Consider the following 22,624-nt stretch of genomic DNA (forward strand, 5'->3'; position numbering starts at 1 on the left):
AGGCCATTAACATGATAGTCACTAATAAATCCATCCATATGGGAGTTCAGAAGAAATTCCTTGACTCAGAGACTGGTGAGAATATGGAACTCACTGCCGCAAGGAGTGGTTGAGGCGAAACCATAGATTTAAGGGGGAAGCTGGATAAACACGTGAGGTAAAAAGGAATAGAAGGATATGCTGATAGGGTGAGATGAAGAGGGCTTGGGAGGAAGCTTGTGTGGAGCATAAACACCAGCATGGACTGGTTGGGCCGAATGGCCTGTTTCTGTGCTGAGCATTCGATGTTAAAGGCCCTGTATAATTGCAAGCTGCTGCTGTTGGTACATGGCTGCACTGATTTAAAATGGCACACTATTTGACTGATATTCTTCGTAATACTGACTGAATGGGACATTTTAACTATCGTGACAATTGTTTTATAGGTGGTTCCAATCTGACAATCTATGGGTCGAATTTTGGCAACAGATCTGAAGAGAGCTTCGTATTTATTGGGAACTTTGAGTGTCCAATTCTTCAATGGTCAACTGACAATATCACCTGTCGTCTGCCCACCCTCCCTCCAGGGAATTACAGCATCTGCACACAAACTCATATTAGGTACGAAGACCTGGCATTTGTGCCCAGTTGTGCTGGTTTCTTCCTCCACAATCAGTGTAACCCATGCAAGAGATCACGGCATTTGGAGTGTTGGAAGCTGCAAAGCTGGCCACATCTGCAGGATGGATTAAATGGTTCTGTAATGTTTTTAAAAATAATTTTCAGTCATTTAAAATTAGGTTACTCACTGGTGGTGGACTTAACACTCTGAATAAAATGCTTATATTTTTATAAGAAACTAATTTTCAGCTGCGTTCATCAAACTGCACCCCGATACCACTCTTAAATATATCAAGGAATATTTTTAAAGCAAATTTTGTTGTAAAATTGCTTTTGAAGTCACTGCCTAATTGTGCTGGTTCAGAGCAGATTTTGCACTTGGTGATATGCAAATGAGTTTGAGCAGAGCCTTGAGGGAAAAAAAAAATTTTTCAAAGTGGGTGCAGGTTCCCCTCCGAGTCACACACCATCCTGACTTGGAACTATGTCACCATTCCTTCACTGTTGCTGGGTCAAAATCCTGGAACTCCCTTCCTAACAGCACTGTGGGTGTACCTACCCCACATGAACTTCAGTGGTTCAAAGAGGAGGGTCACCACCACCTCCTCAAGGGCAATTAGGGATGGGCAACAAATGCTGGTCTTGCCAGTGACCCACACATCCCATGAATGAATTTTTAAAATTTGTGTATCACAAGGTTTAGCCACTGTGATATTAAAGTCTACATTCAGTAAAGCAATGGCTGCAGTAAGTTCTATTAGTCCTATCAATGCTGGAAGTTTTTGTTTTGTGTTGTTTGAAGTCTGGGTGCTCAGCTAGTGAACTTAACCTGATTTTTGTGCTAAACCTGTGACAATTAATTGTCAAGGAAGTGATTCTAGAGACACATAAGTTATCAGCAATGTGGCTCATGTCAGTCCTGATTGGGTGTGTTACGGACAGGTGGTAAAGGGTGAGAGTGGTTTCCATTGTTCACGTTCCAACTGACTGCAATCATGTTTTGTTCAAAATGATGAATTGGCCCCTGAATGCTTTACTTGCCAAATAAACAGACAGTGACAGGTTTTCTTGAAGGTTTAAAACAGAACATTAACTATTTATTGAACAATATTAATTCCCTGAAATGTTCGCAACACCACTCACACACACATTCACTCTGACACGCACTCTCAAGAGAAGATAGATAGAAAGTAAAGGGTAAGAGTTCAAGGTGTGGTAGGCATTTATGGCTTATGGTAAACCTGTTGCATCTTCTAAGTAGGTCAGTCTCTTTTAAAGATGCAGGCCTGGTTGTTTGTAGTCTTGAACTTATCGGGGTGTTATTGATTTCTGGTGGTTTAGATTTCAGACTGGAGGTGGCAGTCACTTTCAGTTCTCTATTGCACCAAGTTGAAATGTAGAATTAGCAGCAGGGCTTCTTCTTCTTTAGGCTGGATCTTTCTACAGCCTCTCGCTGGATTGCTTTTCTGTGATGTTGCTGTAATCTCTCCCTCTCGCTACAGAGGGGTTACCTTTTAAGGTTACAATTCATCATACTAGCATTTCTGGTACTTGACATATGGTCTTCTCCCCTGGTGTGACCGCACAATAGACCAGGATGTGGAATTCATGGCCCTCCATTAATGTCTGGATGGGTATCATTCTGTTCTGATGGCCAGGATTTCATCAGTCCCATGGTATTCCCAACAGTGGAACCAGAAGTCAACAGAGCCTCTGCTTCCACCAGGTTTCATGTTTATCCAGTTTCCTTTTGAAAGTTACTATTGAATCTGTTTTCACCACCCTTTCAGGCACCAATTCCAGATCCTAACAACTTGCTGCATCCCGTGCATTGGCCTCTTTCTAAGAAACTGTATTTCTGCATAGATATTAAGCTTGAAGTACATTTTGCGATTGAATGGTAATGTTTCCTGTCCAATTTCATCTTTACTCTTTGTTTCTCTTTCAGTAACATTAATGCTTTGTTAAAATGTAGATCCTTTGTTTTTCTCTTTCACTGCAGCAATTCAGTAAATGCTTCAATTGAGTATGTCTTACGTGTAACAGAAGTGGCTCCTTGGCAGGGCTCATTGTATGGAGGCACTAAAATCACTGTCTCTGGGTCTGGTTTCAGTCCTGTCCCACAGGACAACATTGTCCAAATTGGTAAGTTTAAGACACCTGCAATACTTTTCGCTGAAAGTTTCTGCTAGTTTGTACTTTTACCCATTTACTCAATTTTCAAATTATTGCTCTGTAAATACATAACAGGAGTAACTTAATATTTCACAACCATTTTAGAAAAGCACGTAATTTGTGCTGAATTACAATAGAGATTTTATAACAAGCAATTGATCTTTTTTTCTGTTCTGGAATGTTGTGATGTGCAACGATTACAGGTTCGGTTCCGTGTCATATAACCTTCGCTTCAGCGCGCATGCTGGAGTGTGTTCTTGATGCAACTGGAAGAAGCTTCATCATCACCAACAATGGCAGCCATCAAAGTATGTGGCATCCTTTTGAAGATTTTATTCAAAATGTACTGCAGTGTGCCCTCACTCTCTGTAGTAAATTGGAACATAGGAACAGGAAGAGGCCATTTAGTATTTCAAGCCTGTCCCACCATTTAATTAGGTTGTGACTAGTCTGTATCTTAACTCCATCTACGCACCTTGGTTCCCTTGCGAACAAAAATTTTATTAATGTTGGTTTTGCCATTTTCAATTGACCCCCAGCCTCAACAGCTTTTTGGGGGAGAGAGTTTCAGATTTCCACTACCCTTTGTGTGAAGAAGTGCTTCCTGACATCACCCCTGAACAGCTTAGCTCTAATTTTTAAAATCTCTGAATCTTGAAGCCAGGGGTTAATGAATTAGACGTTGCCAGAAAAACAGCTGGAAAATCTGTTTAACATGATGTACACTCAGTGTAAAATACCGAACTCTCATACTGATGAGCTGAAATATTGAATCGAAGCATATGGCTGATGGCAAATTAAAATCTTGTAAATTCCTGGTACTGAATCTCTTTATTGCGACTGATGTTTTATTTCTCGAATATACTTTCTGTCCCCATTGGTCACTATTTTTCCTGACAGCGCTTGGAGTGGGATACAACTGGAATCCCTTGATCCTGGATATTGTTGAAGGGGACACAGTGCGATGGCAGTGGGAGGCCCCACCTTTGATTGAAAACTTGACGTTCAGAGTCTTCAGTGTCTCCAGACCCAGTGATGTGACCTACAAAGGCAATGGATTTATTAGTGGAGTTACTGGCACTGCATCAGGCAAGTTCTCCATCACTGTGTTTTAATTTCACAGGCAGATCATCACTTGTGTAAAATTCACAGAAGTACAGCAAGACCTTGTGAATTAGCTCATCCCATTGGGTATCTAAAAATTTAGCTTGGTCTATTTTCAGATTTATTTGGTGTTGCAAACTATCCAGGAATTTCATTCATTCTATTTAAAAAAAGCAATAGAGTTCCAAAGGCGTGAAGCCTTGTGTATTTTTAATAATGATTGAAAGTAATCAGGCTCATGTGTGAAAGAAAAAGACTTGCATTTATATAGCGCCTTTCACAACCTCAGGACATCCCAAAGCACTTTACAGCCTAAGAAATACTTTTGAAGTATAGTCACTGTTGTAATGTCGGAAACACGACAACCAATTGGCGCACAGCAAGCTTTCACAAACAGTAATGTGATAATGACCAGATAATCTGTTTTGGGGTAATGTTGATTGAAAGATAAATATTGTCCAGCACATTGGGATAATCTCCTGTTCTTCTTCAAAATAATGGCATGGGATCATTTATGTCCACCTGCCACATTTCCTACATCACATCAGTGATTACACTTCAAAAAGTACTTCATTGGCTGTAAAGCACTTTGGGACATCCTGAGATTGTAAGAGACACTTTTTTTTTTTATTCATTCACTGGATTTCAGCAAGGCTAGCATTTGTTGCCCATCCCTAATTGCCCTTGAGAAGGTGGTGTGGTGAGCTGCCTACTTGACAGCTGAGTGGCTTGCTAGGCAATTTCAAAGGGCAATTAAGAGTTAACCATATTGCTGCAGGTCTGGAGTCACATATAGGCCAGACTAGGTAAGGATGGCAGATTTCCTTCCCTAAAGGACACTAGTGAACCAAATGGGTGTTTACAACAACCTGGTAGTTTCATGGTCACCATTACTAATACTAGTTTTTTAATTCCAGGTTTATTTAATTATTTGAATTGAAATTCCCCGACTGCTGTGGTGGGGTTTGAACTCATGTCTCCAGAGCATTAATCCCAGCCTCTGGATTACTCATCCAGTAACAGAACCACTGTGCTACCTTGGGATAGAAGTGCAAGTCTTTCTCTCCTCTTTTTCTATGCTGATGGCTTCTCATTGCGCTGGGGGTACAATATTAAGACAATTCAATGATTTCTCTTCCCCTCAAGGATGATACTCTTTCTCTGTAGGTTCCTTCTCTTACCGCTTCACCTCCCCTGGGTCCTTTTTCTACAGCAGTGGTTACGTGGACCAGAAGCAAAGTATCTTCCTGCAAGGAATGGTGAATGTGAGGCCAGCTGAGGAAAGCACCAAACGGTTGCATGTTTATTTGGCAGGGATTGAAGCACAATATGTACCAGGTGAGATGCCCATCCATTTTATAGTTCAGAAGGTTGACAGACCAGTGTGTTGGTTTAAGGCACTTCCTCAATATGTCAATTATAGAGCAGCACAGGCAAATCCTGGGATAGGTTAACCCCCTTCCCCCCACCCCCCCACCCCAATCATGCTGCCTAGGTTATGTTTGATATTGGGGACCTATTTAAATACAGTGACAAGTCACCGTTTACATCAATGTTGTCCAATGGAAATCACTGAATAGGTATTAACCATAAAGACTGATTTCAGTAGAAAACACCCCACGCACAACACAAGTAAATGTACTTCAGATGTGGATATTTACTAGACAAACATCTCCCACCATTCTCTAACCAAGGGAGTAATGCAGTCGCAATGATCAATAAAGTACTCGAGCACTCTCTGCTCTTCCGAACATAAAGGTTAAAGTTCGCATGTGGTACACGTGTGAATGTGAGCATTGAGATCACATGACCAACAACAGTGTCTGTTACACCGTTTTTATTTACTGCTCAGAAATACCATCAGCCACATCTGGATTCACAATTTTCCACATGTGGCTGAGTGTTGGACACTGGTTTACGTGAACACATTTTAAATATCAATATTGCCCTGTCGATGGTATACATGTGTAGTCACATTGGGGTAGATTTTAGACATAGCAATCTCCCGCGCCCCACCCCCGTATTGAGAATTAGCCGCACCTTATAGAAACTGTCTGATTTTCATCATCACTGACTTCAACAGAAATTAAATCAGGTAGTTTCTAGAATGGGTGAGTGATTCACAAACTTCCCTGTTTGAATCTTCACCTGCCATAGATGCTGCTAAGATTTAGATCTGATATTTCTTATCACTAGGATCCTCTTAAAAGGTGCAACAGAAACTTGGAACCACACCATGTGGTAATGGTAAAGTTAACAGGACTGAAACCTCTTACCAAGAAAAAGTTTTGCATCAAGTTGTACTTAATGACTTAAAAACAAAGACTTACATTCATACAGCACCTTGCCCGACCACAGGATGTTCCAAAGCATGGAACTGTGGCCACCAATGGTGGGACAATGGAAACCAGGGACACTCAAGAGGCCAGAATTGGAGGAGTGCAGAGATCTCAGAGGGTTGTTGGGTTGGAGGAGATTATAGAGATAAGGAGGGGTGAGGCCACGGAGGGATTTGAAAACAAGGATGAGAATTTTAAATATGAGGTGTTGCGGGACTAGGAGACAATGTAAGTCAGTGAGAAAATTGTCAAGAAACAAAACAAAATTAGTCAAGGTAAGAATAATTTGCAGCAAACTATATTTTTCTCCTATCCATAAAACTAACTGTACTGAACTCTTTCTAGATGTACTGGTTTCCTTTACCTCCCCCCACCCCCCTCCACAATTCCCTGGGCTAACAGCTCAATGTTTGTTTGTGTGAAGGACACTCGGAGAAGCTGCAATCCCAAAGGAAACCCAATAGTAACTGTACAGCATCAAACCCCATCTGTAACCCGGCATCAAAGAGCAATACAGATGCAGGAGGCTTCACATTTCTCCTCTCTCCCTGCTGCTCCCCCACCATCAACAGCATCACCCCTTCCAATGGGACAATCTACGACAGACTAAACATTACCGGCACTGGATTCAGTAACATCAGCTGTGCTAATGAGGTAATTCAATACATTCAAACATTAGCAAAGCAAGTTTGAATATACCCACTAAATGTTAAAAATGTAGTTATCTGTGAGTTTATCTCTGTTACTATCTTATACTATAAAAAAGGACTTGCATTTATGTCGCGCCTTCCACAACCTCCGGACATCCCAAAGCACTGCAGAGCCAATAAAGTACTTTTTGAAGTGTAGTCACTGTTGTAATGTAGGAAGCATGGCAGCCAATTTGCACACAGCAAACTCCCACTAACAGCAATGTGATAATGACCAGATAATCTTGCTAATCGGTTTTCCACTTTGGATACTGGTGAGAGCGATGGTTCCTCAAGTGAGTGCAGCCAGAGCAAATTCCGTGGCACCACGGGTGGCTCAGCTGCACAGGAGGGGAAGAAAGAAGAGTGGAAGAGCAATAGTGAGAGGGGATTCGATAGTCAGGGGATCAGACAGGCATTTCTGCGGCAGTAAACGTGACTCCAGGATGGTGTGTTGCCTCCCTGGTGCCAGGGTCAAGGATGTCATGGAACGGCTGCAGGACATCCTTCTGGGGGAAGATGAACAGCCAGAGGTCGTGGTCCACATTGGTACCAATGACACAGGTAGGAAGAGGGAGGAGGGCCTGAAGTCAGATTTCAGGGAGTTTGGAAGGAAATTAAAAAGCAGGACCTCGAAAGCAGTCATCTCAGGATTACTTCTAGTGCCACGTACTAGTGAGCATAGGAATAGGAGGATTGATCGATTGAACACGTGGCTGGAGAGTTGGTGTAGGAGGGAGGGCATCAGATTTCTGAGGCATTGGGACTGGTTCTGCGGCAGGTGGGACCTGTGCAAGATGGACAGGTTACACCTTAACAGGACTGGAACTAGCATCCTCGCAGGGAGATTTGCTAGTGCTGTTGGGGAGGGTTTAAACTAGCTTGTTGGGGGATGGGAACCTGAGGGGTAGCTCAAATTGGAGGGAAGTAAAGCTGGTAACAGGAGGTAGAAAAGTAGCAAGTGACATTAGAAGGAAGGCAAAACAAAGGTAGGCATCAACCTTTAGAATGCAGAATATCAAGAAGACAAGGTAAAGGGCACTCTGCCTGAATATATGCAGCATTCACAACAAGGTTGATGACTTTAAGGCCCAAATAGAGGTAAATGGGTATGATCTAATTGCTATAAGAGAAACATGGCTACAAGGTGACCAAGAATGGGAACTGAATATTCAAGGATATTCGACATTTAGGAAGGACAGGCAAAAAGGAAAAGGAGGTGGTGTTGCACTGATAATAAGGGATGGGATCAGTAAGGGAGGAACTCAGATTGGAAGAACAAAATGTGGAATCTGTTTGAGTGGAGCTAAGAAACAGCAAGGGGCAGCAAACATTGGTAGGAGTTGTTTATAGGCCACCAAACAGTAGTGGTAGTGTGGTGCAAGGTATTAATCAAGAGATTAGAGAAGCACATAACTTGGGTAATACAGTAATCATGGATGACTTCAATCTGCATATAGACTGCGTAAACCTAATGAGCACTAATGTTTTGGCAGGCGAGTTTCTGGAGTGTGTTAGGGATGGTTTTCTAGAGCCGTATGTTGAGGAATCAACTAGAGAACAGGCTATTTTAGATCTAGTATTATGTAATGAGAAAGGACTAATTAATAATCTTGTTGTAAAAGAACCTTTAAGGTTGAGTGATCATAATATGATAGAATTTTACATTATGCTTGAAAGTGAGGTAGTTCAACCTGAAGCCTGGGTGTTAAATTTGAACAAAGGAAATTATGAACGTATTTAGGGCAAATTGACTGAAGTGGATTGGGAAAATACATTAAAAGGTATGATGTACATAGGCAATGGAAAGTCTTTAAAGAAATATTACATAGTTTACAGCAACTACATATTCCTTCAAGGCACAAAAACCCCAAAAGTAAAGGCAGCCAACAGTAGTGAACAAAGAAAATTAAGGATTGTATAAGATATTAAGAGAAAAGGCCTATAAAGTTGCAGAAAATGTTAGTAACCCTGAGGATTGGGAGGATTTTAGAATACAGCAAAGGAGGATGAAGAAACTGATAAAGAAAGGGAGAATAGAATATGAATGTAATTTAGCAACATATATGAAAACGGACTGTAAATGCTTCTATACGTATGTAAAAAGGAAACGTCTGGCTAAGACAAATGTGGGTCCATTATAGGCGGAGTCAGGAGAATTTATAATAGGGTATAGAGAAATGGCAGAGGAGTTAAATGAATACTTTGTGTCTGTCTTCACTGAGGAAGATACAAGAAATCTCCCAGAATTAGAGATCCAGGGGAATAGGGAGAATGAGGAATTGAAGGAAATTAGTATTAGTAAGAAGGTTATATTGGAGAAATTAATGGGGCTGAAGGTTGATAAGTCCCCAGGACCTGATATTCTACATCCCAGAGTGTTGAAAGAGGTTGCTGTGGAGATAGTGGATGCATTGGTGATCATCTTGCAAAATTCTATAGATTCTGAAGCAGTTCCAGCAGTTTGGAAGGTGGCAAATGTCACTTGACTATTTATGAAGGGAGGGAGAGAAAAAACCGGGAAATGCCAGAATCTATTCTGAAGGATGTGATAAATGGACACTTGGATAATAATGATCTGATTGGGCATAGAAAACATGGATTTATGAATGGGAAATCATGTTGGAGTTTTTTGAGGATGTTACTTACAGAATTGATAAAGAGGAGTCGGTGGACCTGGTATACTTGGATTTTCAGAAGGCTTTTGATAAAATCCCCCACAGGAGGTTGGTTAGCAAAATTAAAGCACATGGGAGAGGAGGTATTATACCGGCATGGATTAAGTATTGATTAACAGGCAGAAAACAGAAGGTAGGAATAAATGGGTCATTTTCACATTGGCAGGCTGTGACTAGTGGGGTACCACAGGGATCAGTGTTTCGGCCCCAGCTGTTCACAATATATATCAATGATTTGGATGTGGGGACCAAATATAATATTTCCAAGTTCGTGGATGACACAAAACTAGGTGGGAATGTGTGTTGTGAGGAAGATGCAAAGCGGCTTCAAGGGGATTTGGAAAGACACTTAGTGAGTGGGCAAGAATGTGGCAGATGAAATATAATGTGGAAAAATGTGAGGTTATCCACTTTGGTAGGAGAAATAGATGTGCAGAGTATTTCTTAAATGGTAAGAGATTAGAAAGTGTAGATGCACAAAGGGACCTGGGTGTCCTTGTCAATACGTCACTGAAAGCTAACATGCATCACAAGGGAAGTTGAGTACAGGAGTAGTGAAGTCTTGCTTCAATTGTATAGGACCTTGGTTAGACCGCACGTGGAGTACTGTGTGCAGTTTTGATCACTTACCTTAGGGAGGATATTATTGCCATAGAGGGAGTGCAACAAAGGTTCACCAGACTTGTTCCTGAGACGGCGGGACTGTCCTATGAAGAGAGATTGGGGAAACTGGGCCTGTACTCTCTGGATTTTTGAAGAATGAGAGGTGATCTCATTAAAACCTACAAAATACTTAAAGGGATAGGCAGGGGAGATGCAGGTAAGATGTTTCCCCTGGTTGGGGACAGAATTTCAAAATAAGGGGGAAGCCACTTAGGACAGAGATGAGAAGAAATTTCTTTACTCAGAGGGTTGTGAATCTTTGGAATTCTCTACCCCAGAGGGCTGTAGAAGCTCAGTCATTGAGTATGTTTAAAGCAGAGATTGACAGATTTCTAAATACCAATGACATACAGGGATATGGGGATAGTGTGGGAAAAAGGCATTGAAGTGGATGATCAGCCATGACCGTATTCAATGGCAGGGCAGGCTCGATGGGCTGAATGGCCTACTCCTGCTCCTATGTTTCTATGTTCCTATGTTTCTAATCTGTTTTTTACTGATGTTGGTTGAGGGATAAATATTGGCCAGGACACCAGGGAGAACTCCCCTGCTCTTTTTCGAAATATTGCCATGGGATCTTTGACATCCACCAGAGAGGATCAACAGGGCCTTGGTGTAATATCTCATCCAAAAGAGCAGCAATCCTTCAGTATTACACTGAAATGCTACCCCCAATCCGTAGCATCAAGCCCCTGGAGTGGGTCTTGAACCCACAACCTTCTGACAGAGTTAAGACTGCTAGCCACTGAGTCACACCTTGGCAGTCTATGCAAAACACCATGGGGCTCAACACAGTCCAATTGGGTTGCCACTTCCTCAAAGAAGTTGAGGAGGTTGGTTGGACAGGACATTCCTCATCTCAGTCCATGCTGTCTGCACAAAATCCTCAAGGTTACTGTTGATAAACAGTTGCATTATTTAACATGGAACTGAAGTAAGATTTATGGCTCTGCAGTTGTCTGTCTGCTTTTTGTCCATCTTTGAATACAGGCATTATGGTAGCCTATCTCACTCACCTGGAAGCTCCCTGTTATCCACTGACTCCTCCTAACGGTTGTCCATGTCTCACAAATCTTGTTCCTTGCGTCTGGGATAAATAGGAACATGGGAACATAGTAGCAGGAATAGGCTATTGGGCCCATTGAGCCTGCTCCGCCATTCAATACTCATGGCTGATCATCCACTTCAATGCCTTTTTCCCACACCATGCCCATATCCCTGTATGTCAATTGTATTTAGAAATCTGTCAATATGTTTTAAACATACTCAATGACTGAGCTTTCACAGGCCTCTGGAGTAGAGAATTCCAAAGATTCACTACTCTCTCAGTAAAGATTCTGAGTAAAGAAATTTCTCCTCATCTCTGTCCTAAGTAGTTTCCCCATATTTTGAAATTGTGTCCACCTGGTTCTAGACTCCCCAACCAGGGGAAACATCTTAGCTGCATCTACCCTGTCTATCCCTTTAAGTATTTTGTAGGTTTCAATGAGATCACCTTTCATTTTTCAAAACTCTAGAGAGTACAGGCCCAGTTTTCCCAATCTCACTTCATAGGACAGTCCCGCCTTCCCGGGAACAAGTCTGGTGAACCTTCGTTGCACTCACTCATAAGAATAGGATAATAATATCCTCCCTAAGGTAAGGGGACCAAAACTGCACACAGTTCTCCAGGTGCGGTCTAACCAAGGTTCTATACAAGTGAAGCAAGACTTCACTACTCTTGAACTCAAATCCTCTTGCAATAAAGGCTAACATACTATTAGCCTTCTTAATTGCTGCTGCACCTGCATGTTAGCTTTCAGTGACTTATTGATGAGGACACCTCGGTTCCTTTGTACATCTACACTTACTAAATACTCTGCACATCTGTTCCTCCTATCAAAGCGGATAACCTCACATTTTTCCATGTTATATTCCATCTGCCATGTTCTTGCCCACTCACTAAGTCTGCCCAAATCCCTTTGAAGCCGCTTTGCATCTTCCTCACAACACACATTCCCACCTAGTTTTGTGTCATCAGCGAACTTGAAAATATTGCATTTGGTCCCCACATATAAATTATTAATCTATATTGTGACCAGCTGGGGCCCAAGTACTGATCCTTGCAGTAGCCCACTAGTCACAGCCTGCTAACGTGAGAATGACCCGTTTATTCCTACTCTCTGCCTGTTAACCAATCCTTAATCCAAGCCAGAATATTACCTCCTATCCCATGTGCTTTAATTTTGCTAACCAACCTGTGTGGGATTTTATCAAAAGCCTTCTCAAAATCCAAGTATACTACCTCCACCAACTCCCCTTTATCAATTCTGTTAGTAACATCCTCAAAAAAACTCCAACAGGTTCATCAAACATGATTTCCCATTCATAAATCCATGTTGACTATGCCCAATCGGATCATTATTATCCAAGTGTCCATTTATCACATCCTTTGGAATCGACTCTAGCATTTTCCCTACCACTGATGTAAGGCTAACAGATCTGTAGTTCCTTGTTTTCTCTCTCTCTGCCTTCTTAAATAGTGGGGTGACATTTGCTACTTTCCAAACTGCAGAAACCATTCCAGAATCTATAGAATTTTGGAAGATGATCACCAATACATCCACTAATCTCCATAGCTACCTCTTTCAACACTCTGGGATGTAGAATATCCCCATTAATTTCTCATGCAACCTTCTTACTAATACTAATTTCCTTCAATTCTTCATTCTCCCTTGTCCCTTGGATCTCTAATTCTGGGAGATTCCTTGTATCTTCCTCAGTGAAGACAGACACAAAGTATTAATTTAGCTTCTCTGCCATTTCTCTATTCCCTATTATAAATTCTCCTGACTCCGCCTGTAATGGACCCACATTTGTCTATGCCAGACGTTTCCTTTTTGTGTACCTATAAAAGATATTACAATCCATTTTTATGTTTTTTGCGAGTTTGCATTCATATTCTGTTCTCTGTTCCTTTATCAGTTTCTTGGTCCTCCTTTGCTGTATTCTAAAATCCTCCCAATTCTCAGGTTTACTACTATTTCTGGTTACTTGATAGACCTTTTCTTTTAATCTTATACAATCCTTAATTTCCTTTGTTGGACACTGTTGACTACCTTTTCTTTTTGGGTTTTTTTGCCATCAAGGAATATATAGTTGCTGTAAACTGTCTAATAATTCTTTCAAGACAACCATTATCTATGCATTGTCATACCTTTTAATGTATTTTCCCAATCCACCTCAGCAATTTGCCCTTCATTCCTTCATAATTTCCTTTGTTCAAATGTAACACCCTCATTTCAGATTGAATTACCTCACTTTCAAACGTAGTGTAAAATTCTATCATATTATGGTCACTCATCCCTAAAGTTCCTTTACAACAAAATTATTAATTAGCCCTTTCTCGTTACATAATGTTAGATCTAAAATAACCTGTTCTCTAGTCAGTTCCTCAACATACGGCTCTAGAAAACCATCTCTGACACACTCTAGAAACCTGTGCCATCCTCCACAGCATTAGTGCTTATTAGGATTACCCAGTCTATATGCAGATTGAAATCACCCATGATTACTGTATTACCCATGCTACATGCTTCTCTAATCTCCTCAGTAATGCCAGGTCCCACACTACCACTACCCATAAACAACTCCTACCAATGTTTGCTGCCCCTTGCTGTTTCTTAGCTTCAGCAAAATTGATTCCACATTTTGTTCTTCCAACCTGAGATCCTCCTTTACTAATGTACTGATCCCATCCCTCATTATCAGTGCAGCACCACCTCCTTTTCTTTTTTGCCTGTCCTTCCTAAATGTCGAATATCCTTGAATATTCAGTTCCCAGTCTTGGTCACCCTGTAGCCACGTTTCTCTTATGGCAATTAGATCATACCCACTTACCTCTATTTGTGTCTTTAAATCATCTACCTTATTGCAAATGCTGCGTGCATTCAGGTAGAGTGCCCTTAACCTTGTCGTCGTGACATTCTGCATTCTAAGCCTAGTTGATGCTCGCCTTTGTTTTGCCTGCCTTTTAATGTCACCTGCTACTTTTCTACCTCCTGCTACCAGCTTTACTTCCTTCCAATTTGAGCTACCCCTCAGGTTACCATCTCCCAACAAGCTAGTTTAAACCCTCTCCAACAGCACTAGCAAATCTCCCTGCGAGGATGTTAGTTCCGGTCCTGTTAAGGTGTCGCCCGATCATCTTGTATAGGTCCCACCTGCCCCAGAACCAGTCCCAATGCCTCTGAAATCTGATGCCCTCCCTCCAACACCAATTCTCCAGCCTCGTGTTCAATCGAGTTCTCCTATTCCTCTGTTCACTAGCACCTGGGACTGGGAGTACTCCTGAGATTACTGCTGTTGAGGCCCTGCTTTTTAATCTCCTTCCTAATACCCTAAAATCTGCTTTCAGGATCTCTTTCCTCTTCCTACCTATATCATTGGTACCAATGTGGACCACGACCTCCAGCTGTTCATCCTCCCTCAGAAGCATGTCCTTAGCTGCTCTGTGACATTCTTGATCCTGGCACCATGGAGGCAACACACCATCCTGGAGTCACATTTACTGCCGCAGAAACGCCTGTCTGATCCCCTGACTATCGAATCCCCTCTCATTATTGCTCTTCCACTCTTCTTTCTCCCATTCTGTGCAGCTGAGCCACCCTTGGTGCTGCAGACTTTGCTCTGGCTGCACTCTCCTGAGGAACCATCGCTCTCACCAGTATCCAAAATGGAAATACCTCCTATCATCTGTGGGCGTACCCTGAAAAATCACAGATCAATTCTTTTCATCTTAGGAATAGAGATGCAAAGCAGGAGCTTAAGATACGTTGGTATGGGAGAACACTGGCACACAACTTTAAGCCAGTATACCTTGGGGTAATAAAAACAAGAAATGCTGGAAATACTCAGCAAGTCTGGCAACATCTGTGGAGAGAGAAGCAGAGTTAACATTTCAGTTCAGTTCTGAAGAAGGGTCACTGACCTGAAACGTTAACTCTGCTTCTCTCTCCACAGATGTTGCCAGACCTGCTGAGTATTTCCAGCATTTCTAGTTTTTATTTCAGATTTCCAGCATCTGCAGTATTTTGCTTTTACCTTGGGGTAATGCTAGTTCACATCCTAAGCTTCAAAGATCCTGTCATCAAAGTAAAGGTGAAAGTTGCAGCCAGAAAGAACATCTTAAGGAAGTTGGCCAGCTCTAAATGGGGAACTGACCCGAGAACATTACAAATAATTGCCCTTGCACAGTGCTGCTCAGCAGCTAAATATGCCTGCCCAGTCTGGGAATGCTTCTTACAAACTGTCCAGCCCCTAGACTGTAATCCCCTCAGCTGCCACCTTGCTAATTGGTCAATGCATCTACAGTTAAAGGCACATGAGTTGTCTAATGACCCAGAGGAATTCCTCCTATCAGGAGCCAATGAAACATGGCCTACCTGGTTGTGTCTCAATCATCTCGGGACTGGTGTCAGCCGCTGCAAAGCCTTTATGCAGAAATGGGATTACAGTCAAACAAACTCTGACTGGAGAGGCATTCCCAACAATGAAGCATCTCCTAGACTGCCCTCTACTACCAGAGCTCGGCAGCCTTGAGTATCTGACAGTCTTCAACTCATCAGCTAGAGTCTCCATAGAGCAGTAGCAAGGGAAGGTGTAGGAACACAACAAGAACCAGCTCCTATCCTTGAGGATTTATTTGTTTTGAACCCATTAGCCTGTTTTGGACTTCCATCTTATTGGTCATAGGTTTTAATCAGGACATCGTTTTTTAGGCAGGGCCTGTAACCATGTCTTCCCTTCTGAATTGTGTGCATCCTCAGTTCCAAACCTTGAGATGTTTTTCTACATTAAAGATGCTATAAAAATGCAAGGTGCTGTTTGTATTGTTTCTGGTTTTCACCTCTCTCTTGTGCTACTGAAGGATCTTTATGTTTAGCCTTTGCTGGTATCTTTTTTCTATGTGTATCTCTCTGCTATTTTTTCATTTGTTTCTCCTCTCTGGATTACCACTTTTGCAGATTACAAATAATTAACATTGTGTTCATTTACAAATAATTAACATTTCAATCCGTCTAGAAGTGTCAAATTGCTTGACTGCTAGAAAGCAGACGTGCTCATCCTGACATGTTGCCCTGTTTTAGGTGAGAGTTGGAATACATCCGTGCATTGTTGAAAACAGCACCGAGAATGAACTCTTGTGTCGGGTGGATCCTGAAGGAGTGATGGATGTCGGCATTGCAGCCCTGGTGTCTGTGACAGTCCATAACCTCGGCACTGCTGTCAACACTTTAACCGATGAACTCAGTCGTCGTTTTGTGCTCCTTCCACATGTTGACCATGTTAGTCCGAGTGTTGGGTCCATGATGGGCGAGACCAGGGTGACTATCACTGGGTCAGGCTTTGGAGACGATGTCAGTGCTGTCAAGGTCCTGTTAGCCAATGTGCCTTGCGTACTCGTTTCTGCAAACTACACACAAGTCACCTGTAACTCTTCAGCTTCCGTTGCCTCCAATGGGACTGTCAAGCTTTCTGTTCATGGGATCCCAGCTGTTTGTAGCAGTGCCTGTGACTATTCCTACACAGAGAGCGCAGCACCAATCGTGCTGAATGTCTCTTCAGAGCTCCTAAACACGGTCTACACGGAGCTTACTGTAAGTGGCAGTGGATTTGGGAGCCGTGTCGATATGGCTTTCGTTCTTGTAGGCGACGACCATTTTGAGCCTCACAATGTTTCAGACAGCAGCATGAATTGTACAGTCGGACCAGTGCCTGTTGGCCAGCACTCCCTCAGGGTTTTAATATTAAACAAAGGTCTATCTCCCGGAGGGATTTCAGTCACCAGTCCTGCGACTGCCTCCCTGTCACCATCATCGGGAGGTGTTCATGGTGGTACCACATTGTCAATAAAGGGAACCGGCTTTGTCCAGGGTGAAACCACAGTTACGGTTCACGGTTCTCCATGCCACCTTCTTTCAGTCACACCAGGAGAAGTTCAGTGTATCACTCCAGATTGTCCCCCAGGCACTGTGGATGTAAAAGTTACTGTTCGTTCCATAGTGTATCCGCTCCTTAAATTTATCTGCAATCAGACTGAGACTCCTGATATTCTAGCTGTCTCTCCAATGACAGGTAAGTGGTTATCAGAACTTGATCTTCTAATATGTTTCTGTACTGTAAACCTAATACTAACCCTAGTCCCCAACACCAACCCAACACTAAAATTCACTTTGACACTCAATTTGACACTACTCTGACATTTACTCTAACACTCAATTTAACACTCATGCCCAAACCAAACTCTGACATTCACTCCAACATAAAATATGAAAATATAAAAACGGACTGTAAAAGCTTCTATAGGTATGTAAAAAGGAAACATTTGGCTAAGACAAATGTGGGTCCATTACAGGCAGAGTCAGGAGAATTTATAATGGGTGTCATGCTGGAATGAAGAAATGACTTGTTTAGAGATCACCAGATGTCTGGCTGGAGGACATTTGCATACTAAGAGAGAGTGCTTGTGGAGACAAAATAACTACTCCCTGCTCCAATTAACCCAAATGGATTTTGATCACCAGACATTGAAGGTGTAAGAAAGCTTGCATTCCAGATGGAGAATCCACAAATGCAGGAGTGGTTAAACCAACTGGTCACATGACTAACCTGCTGGCCCAGGCTTTTTGAATTAGACACAGGACAGTTTGAAAACAGACTGCAGGTTGCAACTGAACCTGGAACAAGAGAGCCTCTCTCCAAGCTGGCTCTCTCTCACTTTCTCACAAAGCTCCGGACCTACTGAAGTCACTTAAACCTCAAGAGAGAAAAGACTCCTACATCAAAACAAGTTAAAGCATGCACTGGACCCCAACGAATGGCAAGACTTACCAGCAATCAAAGACTCCACATCAAACTCAAAGGACTGTAATTTCAACCCAGCTACTGACTCAAACTTTTCCCCTTTATTCTTTCTATTTTTTCTGTCTCTATCTGCATGTGTGTTTATCGTGTATACATCCTAGCGTGGTCGCATCGCTTACTCGTAGTCATTAACTGAATTAGAGTTTAAGGTTAATAAACTTCCACATTTCATGTTTAAATCTAAGAAAACCTGTCTGATTTCTTTGCCTTACAATTGGAAGGCAGTGAACAAGGATTCAATGAGTGGGAGCTAAAAACACGGTATTTTTAAAATTAAACCCTGTTCTGGTTAAACCAGGCAAAGTCTGGGAAGGAACCCCTAGACCCCTTACCTGGTCATATCATGGGGAAATAGGGAAATGGCAGAAGAAACTAAATGATTACTTTGTATTTGTCTTCACTGAGGAAGATGCAAGAAATCTCCCAGGATTAGAGATCCAAGGGATTAGGGGGAATGAGGAATTGAAGGAAATTAGTATTAGTAAGAAGGTTGTATTGGAGAAATTAGTGGGGCTGAAGGTTGATAAGTCCTCAGGACCTGATATTCTACATCCCAGAGTGTTGAAAGAGGTAGCTATGGAGATAGTAGATGGCATTGGTGATCATCTTCCAAAATTCTACAGATTCTGGAATGGTTCCTGCAGATTGGAAGATAGCAAATGTCACCCCACTATTTAAGAAGAGAGGGAGAGAGAAAACAGGGAATTACAGACCTGTTAGCTTTACATCAGTCATTGGGAATATGCTAGAATCTATTCTAAAGGATGTGATAAATGGACACTTGGATAATAATGATCTGATTGGGCATAGTCAACAGGGATTATTTTTTTGTTCAATCATGGGATGTGGGCATCGCTGGCCAGGTCAGCATTTATTGCCCATCCCTAATTGCCCTTGAGAAGGTGGTGCTTGCACCGCTGCAGTCCATGTGGGATAGGTACACCCACAGTGCTGTTAGGAAGGGAGTTCCAGGATTTTGACCTAGTGACAGTGAAGGAACGGTGATCTAGTTCCAAGTCAGGATGGTGTGTGACTTGGAGGGAACTTGCACATGGTGGTGTTCACATGCATCTGCTACCCTTGACCTTCTAGGAGGTAGAGGTCACGGTTTTAGAAGGTACTGTCTAAGGAATCTTGGTGCATTGCTGATGTGCATCTTGTAGATGGTACACACTGCTGCCACTGTGCGTTGGTGGTGAACGGAGTGACTGTAGTACATGGTGTGACAATCAAACGGGCTGCTTTGTCCTGGATGGTGTCGAGCTTCTTGAGTGTTGTTGGAACTGCACCCATACAAGCAAGTGGAGAGTATTCCATCACACTCCTGAATTGTGATGGTGGACAGGCTTTGGGGAGTCAGGAGGTGAGTTACTTGCCGCAGGATCCCTAGTCTCTGACCTGCTTTTATAGCCACGGTATTTATATGGCTATTCCAGTTCATTTATGAATGGTAAATCATGTTTGACTAACCTGTTTGAGTTTTTTGAGGATGTTACGAACAGAATTGATAAAGGGGAGTCAGTGGATGTGGTATTCTTGGATTTTCAGAAGGCTTTTGATAAAGTCCCCCACAGGAGGTTGGTTAGCAAAATTAATGCACGTGGGATAGGAGGAAATATACTAGCATGGATTAAGGATTGGTTAACAGGCAGAGAGTAGGAATAAATGGGTCGTTGTCGAGTTGGCAGGCTGTGACTAGTGGGGTACCACAGGGATCAGAGCTTGGGCCCCAGCTGTTCACAATATATATCAATGATTTGGATGTGGGGACCAAATGTAATATTTCTAAGTTAGCAGATGACACAAAACTAGGTGGGAATGTGTGTTGTGAGGAAGATGCAAAACAGCTTCAAGGGGGAAAGAACGTGGCAGTTGGAATATAATGTGGAAAAATGTGAGGTTATCTACTTTGGTAGGAGAAATAGATGTGCAGAGTATTTCTTAAATGGTAAGAGATTAGAAAGTGTAGATGTACAAACGGACCTGGGTATCCTTGTCAATAAGTCACTGAAAGCTAACATGCAGGTGCAGCAAGCAATTAAGAAGGCTAATGGTATGTTTTCCTTTATTGCAAGAGGATTTGAGTACAAGAGTAATGAAGTCTTGCTTCAATTGTATAGAACCTTGGTTAGACTGCACCTGGAGTACTGTGTACAGTTTTGGTCTCCTTACCTGGGAAGGATATTATTGCCTTAGAGGGAGTGCAACCAAGGTTCACCAGACTTGTTCCCGGGATGGCGGGACTGTCCTATGAAGAGAGATTGGGAAAACTGGGCCTGTATTCTTTAGAGTTTCGAAGAATGAGAGGTAATCTCATTGAAACCTACAAAATACTTAAAGAGATGGACAGGGTAGATGTAGGTAAGATGTTTCCCCTGGTTGGGGAGTCTAGAACCAGGGGACACAATTTCAAAATAAGGGGGAATCCACTTAGGACAGAGATGAGGAGAAATTTCTTTACTCAGAGGGTTGTGAATCTTTTGAATTCTCTACCCCAGAGGGCTGTGGAAGCTCAGTCGTTGAGTATGTTTAAAGCAGAGATTGACAGATTTCTAAATATCAATGACATACAGGGATATGAGGATAGTGTGGGAAAAAGGCATTGAAGTGGAAGATCTGCCATGATCATATTGAATGGTGGGGCAGGCTCGATGGGCTGAATGGCCTACTCCTGCTCCTATGTTCCTGTTTCAATCTCATCCCCATCCCCAACACCAGCCCTAACCTGCAGAACCCAATGACTTCTACACATGTCTGCAATAATTCTCATTTTTGCAGCTATTATATTTGTTTCTGAATCTCTGCAGATATATTTTGCACTAGGAGATGATTGTTGCACTCTTCAGATCTTTACACTGCTTATTGTCAGCCATGGCTCAGCCACAGCACCCCAGCCCCACTCCAGAGCCTGGAGCCCATATACAAAGCTGTGCAATACTGAGGGAGTGCTGCACTGTCGGAGGTGCTGTCTTTCAGATGAGACATTAAACCAAAACCTTGTCTGCCCTCTTACATCTATCCACATAACTTTCTGCTCCTTATTTTTATCTAGCTTCCCCTTAAATGCATCAACAATGTAAAGATTCTCAATTCTTTCCTTCTGCTTGTTTTTAGGTGTAAGTGAATCAACAATCACCATTGTTGGGTCGGGTTTCGGATCTGCTGTCTCTGATACCACAGTCTCGATAGACAATGTGATGTGCAATGTGACCATGATTAATGACAGTTATGTTGAGTGCGTTGTGGGGTATCACGCTGGTGGCACTTTCCCAATCGTTCTGAAACATGTGAGGAGGGGATATGCAGCGTCTGGGCTGTCATTTCAGTATGAACTAAATATAACCAGTGTCTTTCCAACTGAAGGCAAGTCCAGAGTCACAATTTGCTTCATATTTCCTTGGTACATTCATTAAGACAGAAAAGGAATTGGATTAGAATGATTAATTGTGGATGGGTACAGTAGTATAGTGGTTATATTCCTGGACTAATAACCCAGGGAAGGTGAGCTCACATCCCACAATGGCTGTTTGAGAATTTGAATTCAGTTTATAAAAATATGTTAATAAAAAGCTGATGTCAGTAAAAGTGACCATGAAGCTGTCGGATTGTCATAAAAACACAATTGGTTCATTAATGTCCTTTAGGAAAGGAAACCTGCCATCCTTACCCAGTCTGGGCCTATATGTGACTCCAGTCCCACATCAACGTGGCTGACTCTTAACTACTCTCAGATGTAGCCTAGCAAGACACTCCATTGTATCTCCACTTTCTAAGGAAAACTTGGGGATCAGCAAGATATGCCAGTATTGTCAGCTACATCCACATCCTGAGAATGATCCTTTAATGGATCAATGTGTAAATTAACACATGGCTGTGGTTCTAAGGCACACACACCAGCAATGGTGTAGTTTCAATCCCTGGTCTGTAGACTAGGGGCTGATCTCACTTGGGACAGAGTATGATACTTGGTCTCAATGTCCCTGGGCTACGGAGACAAGCCTCACATCTGCTCCCTCCCCTATAGCCCCAGTAAACCAAAGAGTGGATGTAGTGTAAGTACAGGGTCAGCTCCCACAGGAGGATACATCTAGACTTCAGATCAGACACCAGTATCAAAGAGTTATTTCCCACTCTAAGTCACTGCCTTTGTTTGATTCCAATAAAATGACATTAAAAGACTCTCAAGATCTAGGTACATTGAAAATAATTCAGATTCACACACTCACCAGTTTTGTGTTTTAATCTTTTTTTTTCCGGTTCAAAGGAAGTTTTGGTGGTGGCTTGATACTGACCATAAAAGGTGTTGGATTCGACCAACAGAAATCGCAAGTGTCTGTGTGTGACAGTGAATGCAAAGTGGAGCCATCAGCATCCACGTCCAGCACTCTGTACTGTCAAGTGCCACCGAATAACAGTAAGGTTCAGTCAATTACTTGTCAGTTACTTGGAGCATAGATAAAGGAGAACCAGT

At 42.3% G+C, this 22,624-nt stretch overlaps 1 protein-coding gene across 1 annotated transcript in view; it reads left to right on the forward strand.

Moving 5' to 3' along the window:
- The window catches only part of pkhd1l1.1 (PKHD1 like 1, tandem duplicate 1), a 258,831-nt gene that overhangs the window by 116,805 nt on the left and 119,402 nt on the right, over window positions 1–22,624 (forward strand). Inside the window, exons 33-41 of the mRNA XM_068032692.1 lie at window positions 426–600; window positions 2,603–2,745; window positions 2,979–3,083; window positions 3,676–3,864; window positions 5,047–5,217; window positions 6,643–6,872; window positions 16,377–17,364; window positions 21,268–21,520; window positions 22,422–22,567. Of these exons, the coding sequence (XP_067888793.1) occupies window positions 426–600; window positions 2,603–2,745; window positions 2,979–3,083; window positions 3,676–3,864; window positions 5,047–5,217; window positions 6,643–6,872; window positions 16,377–17,364; window positions 21,268–21,520; window positions 22,422–22,567 (2,400 nt within the window). The remainder of the gene's footprint in view (window positions 1–425; window positions 601–2,602; window positions 2,746–2,978; window positions 3,084–3,675; window positions 3,865–5,046; window positions 5,218–6,642; window positions 6,873–16,376; window positions 17,365–21,267; window positions 21,521–22,421; window positions 22,568–22,624) is intronic.

The sequence above is a fragment of the Heterodontus francisci genome, chromosome 5 (assembly GCF_036365525.1).
Source record: "Heterodontus francisci isolate sHetFra1 chromosome 5, sHetFra1.hap1, whole genome shotgun sequence".
In the NCBI taxonomy this organism is placed as follows: Eukaryota; Metazoa; Chordata; class Chondrichthyes; order Heterodontiformes; family Heterodontidae; genus Heterodontus; species Heterodontus francisci.